Source organism: Nematolebias whitei, chromosome 18 (genome assembly GCF_014905685.2).
Source record: "Nematolebias whitei isolate Nwh7 chromosome 18, NemWhi1, whole genome shotgun sequence".
NCBI classification, from domain to species: Eukaryota; Metazoa; Chordata; class Actinopteri; order Cyprinodontiformes; family Rivulidae; genus Nematolebias; species Nematolebias whitei.
This window is the reverse complement of record NC_056515.1, coordinates 9,982,411-9,988,600: the sequence shown is the minus strand read 5'-3', so window position 1 is coordinate 9,988,600 and position 6,190 is coordinate 9,982,411. Positions and strand designations below refer to the sequence as shown.

Here is a 6,190-nt window from a genome sequence, read left to right as displayed (position 1 = left end):
TGGTACTTTTCTGTGGCCCGGTTTGTGTCTGTTTCCCTCGTGCTCCCTCATTAGTTTCCATTGTTACCACCCGTGTCTCGTCCCAGCTGTCTGCAATTATGACTCGTCTTGTCTATGCACATAAGCTGCCTGTTCTGTCTTGTTCTTCGTCGGGTCGTCTTCGTTGGGTACTCTTTGTTGGGTCTCTGAGTCTTTCCCTGAGTCTTCCTGGTTCCCCGTGTCTCTCGTGCCTCCTGAGTTTCCCGTGCCTCCTTCCTACGTTCATGTAAGTTTTGCTGCCCCGTCAGCTTGTTATTTTGTACTTTAATTTCTCATTAAAATCCTATTTTTGTATTTCTGCCGAGTTGAGTCCCTGTTCTGCACTCTGGGTTCGCTCCTGACACAAATCCTAACAGAAACTGTCCAGATGACCTGACTGAAAAATGTTGCACAGGTTGTAATGTAAGGTGTTTTGAGTATCTTGATTAGATAGAAATGTGCTATATAAGTACAGTCCATTTACCATTTAATTTGGCAGACCAGAATAGATATAATATTTTTGATTATTTTATCATTTAAAAGTACATGATGGGTGTACATGAAACTCAGCCTCTGGTGAAAACCCCCAATTTGACCTTGGAAAAATGTTTAAGTAAAGTTCAATCATTTGGTAGAAAACAAACATGTTAAACAAGCAGGCTGCAACATGGCTGAGCATTTTCATTTGAATCGAGAACTCAAACATCCAGACAGTTGTCATGTAAATCTCCAACTCGGAAAGCAAAGGATTTGTAAGGAATCCTAGATCCAGACCAACACTTCTAAGCAGGGGCGGGCTGGCCATAGGGAGGTTCGGGAGGACTCCCGGACAGCTGGTCAGTTCCAGGCCGAATTGGCCAGGGGTAATTGGTGCGTTGTTTTTGTTTGTTTGTTGTTTTTAAAGCTGTTACAACCCTGCGCAGCAGCCCTTGCGACCGCAAGCGGCAGTCAAACGTCACATACGATACAAACAGCACCTCCTAATTTGAAAAAAGAAAAAAGGAAGGAGACCGGGTAGCAAACACGATAAAACGAAAGGAGAAAGAGATGGGTGGAGCAGAAAAACTAAGGTAAACAAAAGGAAAACGTTAGTGCAAGATTCAGCCAAATGCGCTAAAATAGCAGACATTTTTGGAGGGGGTGCGGGTGCAAAGTAAGTGTGACTAAAGTCAGCCAGGACAGTGATAACACAGGACTGAGCAGCATGGACACAGCAGGTTAGCAATCAGGGCCTGCATGGACCTGTCATCCATCCCAGAGTTGGCTCTATGTTTACATGGACATATGTAAATGGATTAAACGGCCATTCGGAATAAAAATGCATCATGTAAATGCCCCATTCGGATTATTCTGAGCTGATTCAGCTCGATCCGAATGAATTTGTAATCAGAATGAGGGGTGGTTTATGCCGATTCATAATCCAAACGGTGTGCATGTAAACACTTAATCTGGATATTGTGGCGGCTGTGGCTGAGTGGTTAGAGCAGTCGTCCTCCATTGCAAGAGCTGGAGGTTTGACTCCACCAGCAGTCACATGCCGAAGTGTCCTTGGGCAAGACACTAAACCCCTCATTGCCTTCAATGTGTGTCCCATCAGTGCATGAAAGTGATAAAGCTCTGATTATTCTTTGTATAGATCTAGTAGAGTGCTGTATGAATGGGTAAATGAGGGCACAGAATGTGTTGTAAAGAGCTTTGAGTGTCTTGATCAGATAGAAAGGCACTATATAAGTACAGTCCATTTACCATTGTGGAAAACTGACCTGACTGCATGTGTGACCTACAGTATGTCAACCTCACATATTTCCGCTTGGCTAGATGCTAATATGTCAGTGAGCGATACAACACTTCTACTAGAAACTTTGAAAGAGATGTGTTTGAAACATGTGTTGCTTTGTCTGTAGCTCAATCAGGGAGTGCAGTAATGTCTCCACCATCATTAAATCCTGGCACCAGTCCATTTTGGGCGCTCAGGTTTGTTTACATTCATCACGGAAGGAAGTAGAACGTCTTTTTCTGTGTTTTTTTTTTTTTAGCAAAGTTTACCTCTCTGTGAATGTCACTATTCTGAATAAAAGCCTGCTGCATGTCATGACTGGATTATGCCCATGTAAACGATACATTTGGATTATTTAATCCAAATACTTTTCAATACGGTCAAAGAATTTTACACATGTAAACATAGCTATAGTGTGTTTGGATTTCCGGATGTGTTCAGGGCACACAGAACAACATTAAAGTAAACAAATAGAAAACATTAAGGAAGCCTATCAGTATAGTTACACCGTAAGTACATAAATCTTTAATCTGCTTTATCAAAAAAATTAAAATAATCCATACTGACTGACCAGAAAAAGGCACGTTTCTTTATTGCAAAAGAAAATATATTTCAGGAAAGAGTCTGATTTCCTATTTCTGTTTCTACATTAATATAGAGCTTTTTTTTACTAGCTCAAGAAACATACATTGCAGTGAGTAATTAATTTGCTGTGTGTGTGTGTGTGGGGGTGGGGGGGGGTTGGGGAGGGGGGTCTGTAGCGTTTTGCTTATGTTGTATTTGTGTTATAATAAAATTGTGTTATAATGTGTTATGATCTTGGACTTCAGAAGGAAGTCCACAATCTGTCCACGAAGGAAGTTTTTTTTTTTTTGCATTGAACACTTTTTGAATACTTCAGAAGGAACAAACACATCTTCACCCCCCTGAACATAAGAGGATCCGCGGTGGAAGTGGTCTCCAGCTACAACTACTTGGGTGTACACATGAACGACAACCTCAGCTGGAGCAGCAACACCACCAGACTGATCAAGAAAGCTCATCAGAGACCCTACTTCCTCAGGCGGCTGAGAAGAGCTGGTCTGGGAAGCTCATTCCTCACCTCCTTCTACAGGTGTGCAGTGGAGAGCATTCTGTGCTCCAGCATCAATGTGTGGCATGGAGGCTGCACAGCTGCAGAACGAAAAGCCTTGCAGAGAGTGGTGAAGGCTGCACAGAAGATGTTGGAGTCAGTCTCCCCACCACCACAGACATCTACACCTCCAGATGCAGGAAGAGGGCCACCTGCATCATGAAGGACCCCACTCACCCAGCACACACACTTTTTGCCCCACTCCCCTCAGGAAGGAGGTTGAGGAGCATTAAGTGTAGAACCTCTAGACTGAGAAACAGCTGAGACTGTTAGACTCATGAATCTCTAACCAGAATAATCAATGTGAAAAATTACATCATGTTGCTGCTGATCTGTTTCAATGTTGATGCTGATCTGTTTCAATGTTGATGCTGATCTGTTTCAATGTTGATGCTGATCTGTTTCATGTTGCTGCTGATCTGTTTCAATGTTGATGCTGATCTGTTTCATGTTGCTGTTGATCTGTTTCATGTTGCTGTTGATCTGTTTCAATGTTGCTGCTGATTTGTTTCATGTTGCTGATGACCTGTTTCAATGTTGATGTGTTCATGCGTGCTCATCTGCTTACTCATGTTCATGTTTGTGCTGATGTTTGACGTAATGTTTTTATGCTATTAGTGCTTAGTGTATATTTAGTTGATGTTTTTCTTAGTTCATATCTTAGATGTTATCATTGTTTTTCTTTTACATTGTATTGTTGGATGTAACTGGGACCCTGTGTACATAATTTCGCTCCATCACATGTACCACATGAGGTGCGAATGACAATAAAGAATCTCTGACTCTGACTCTCTGATAAAACTGTAAATTATTCGCAAAAGTGCTCTAAAATGTGTAATTGTTGCCGTTATTCTTATTACCAGCTAAAAAGGCCAGTATAACTTGAAGAGTTGATGCAGAAGGAGAGGATAATCCCAGTCATAGGAGTCAGGAGAAGGAGGTGGAGATGGAAGAGGAGGAGAAAAAGAGGCCCTGATGACTTTAGACAATGATGCAGTTATAGACAGAGGTGCAGAGACCTGTGTTCTGCTCAAATGCTTGTTAATGATGTAAGTTCTGACAGTTTCCTTTTGTTTGGGAGAGAGTTATGATATTATAGGTCTGTATACCTCTGGAGGTTGTTTTTCATTCCTTAATATTTGTTTTGATTTTTATGATAAGCTGCTTGTTTAATAAACTTTTAAGCTGCTTGTGTAATAAACTTTTATAAACTGATAAGTGTTTTTTATTTGTATCATTGAATACATACAAACATAAATAGTAGTTTTGATTGCAGAAAAAACATATTGTTTCTATGCTGCAAATAAAGTACTCATGTTAAAATTATGGTTCCACATGCATCCGTCGTGCGATTGGATAAAAGGCCTCTTCAAAAAAAGCTTCTGGGCTGAATTTCAACCCCAGCCCGCCCTGATTCTAAGTAAAACAAACAGAAATGTTGTATCATGCTCAGTTGGTTTTAACACTGGGACTTCAAATTCTCTTGTTTACTTGCTTAGAATTTTGTTTTGTTTTGTTAGAATTTACTTATCTCCCTGTTTTGTTTTGAAAAAGTGCAGTGCTGTGCAAAATTCTTGAGCAATCATATGTTGTTTCTTGTAAACTTGAATTAAAGTGTTCTGAACCATTTGTTCGAAAGTAAAACAAAACAACAACAAAAAAATATATATATATATATATATATATTTTAACCTTATTTTCACAAAGGACTTGTATTTTGAACATTTTCTGAAGAACAGTGTTTGTTCAACCACTTACCTTTTATAATTTAAGCTTAAAATGACACCTAAACAAAGACACTGCAGCTCTGCAAAGAGCAAAACCCATTATTATCTATCAAAACTTTACCAGCAACTGATCGCAAAGACCATTTCCTATTTGCTCAGTTACAGTAATGAGAAATATCTCATTAACACCGTCCCACAAGCACAGAGCTCCTTGTGCACTTCTTTAATGAAAATTAGTACAAACTTTGGACTGAGACAACATGCGTTAATAGCTGATGTGTGTTTTTGGTTTTCTTACAGTTGTACATCAAGTAGAACTCGTTTCTCCTCGCCAACATGTATTCTCCAGTTGCAGTCCTCTCCTTCTCCATACCACTCAGGCCAGTTTGGAGATAGAATCACTCCTCCTGGACCGGTCAGGTCACCCCCACATTGAGCTAAATGTAGAGGAGGAGATCAGAGTAAAGATTGTTTAAACGTTATATGTATTTTAGGGGAGGCAAGGTTTCAGAAAAACAAAAACAAAACAGTTGTTGTTTGGGGAGTAAAAAAAAAGTAAATGAACATTTAAATGTTAATAGACAAATAAATATTAATAAACTATATCCTGATGCATGCTCAATAATCCAGGTAGAAAAATCTAAAAAAGTTAAATCTGGTCCTCTGGACATTCAAAAAAACAAAACAAAGCAAATCAACAAAAAAAATGTAGAAACGTTTCGTCTCTCATCCGAGAGACTTCCTCAGTCTGAGGTGCTGTTTTCAGCTCAGTCTCTTAAATAGCACCTTCTCAGAGTGGATCAACCAGTTTTGCTGCTGACAACCAAAACCAGCTGATCACATGCTCAAGAAGGACCATCAGCCTAACAATGGGTCATTATCACACTGATGGCTGTTTACTACTCACAGAGGGCTGAGTGATACTAGCAATCACAGCATTGTAAGAGGGGGACAGTTGAACCCGGAGGCCTCCACCCCTGTTTAACGATGGACGGTTTCTTTTCACAAAGATGGCCTCCTTTACTCCTCTCTCAAACCATCGTTCCTCTCTATCCAGGATGTGCACATCTTCATCCCTGAAAGAGTGACAGCTGGCCTGGAGATGAGTGTAGACCGCAGAGTCCTGGCCTGATGATGTTGATCTTCTGTGCTGGGCCATCCTTTTGGCCAGTGGCTGTTTAGTTTCCCCGATGTAAGACTGATCACAGCCCTCCTGACACTAAACAGCATACACAACATTACTCTGTTTGTGCCGGGGGACTGGATCTTTGGGATGAACCAGTCTTTGCCGTAATGTATTTTGGGGTTTAAAAGGCCAAAGGATGGCCCAGCACAGAAGATCAACATCATCAGGCCAGGATTCTGCGGTCTACACTCATCTCCAGGCCAGTGGTCACTCTTTCAAGGATGAAGATGTTCACATCCTGGACAGAGAGGAACGATGGTTTGAGAGAGGAGTAAAGGAGGCCATCTTTGTGAAAAGAAAACATCCATCATTAAACAGGGGTGGAGGCCTCCGGGTTCAACTGTCCCCCT

At 40.9% G+C, this 6,190-nt stretch overlaps 1 protein-coding gene across 1 annotated transcript in view; it reads right to left on the bottom strand.

Annotated features, from left to right (window-relative positions):
- LOC119424635 (seizure 6-like protein) overlaps nucleotides 1-6,190 on the bottom strand; it is a 337,403-nt gene that overhangs the window by 89,270 nt on the left and 241,943 nt on the right. Inside the window, exon 9 of the mRNA XM_037692123.1 lies at nucleotides 4,953-5,091. Within this exon, the coding sequence (XP_037548051.1) occupies nucleotides 4,953-5,091 (139 nt within the window). The remainder of the gene's footprint in view (nucleotides 1-4,952; nucleotides 5,092-6,190) is intronic.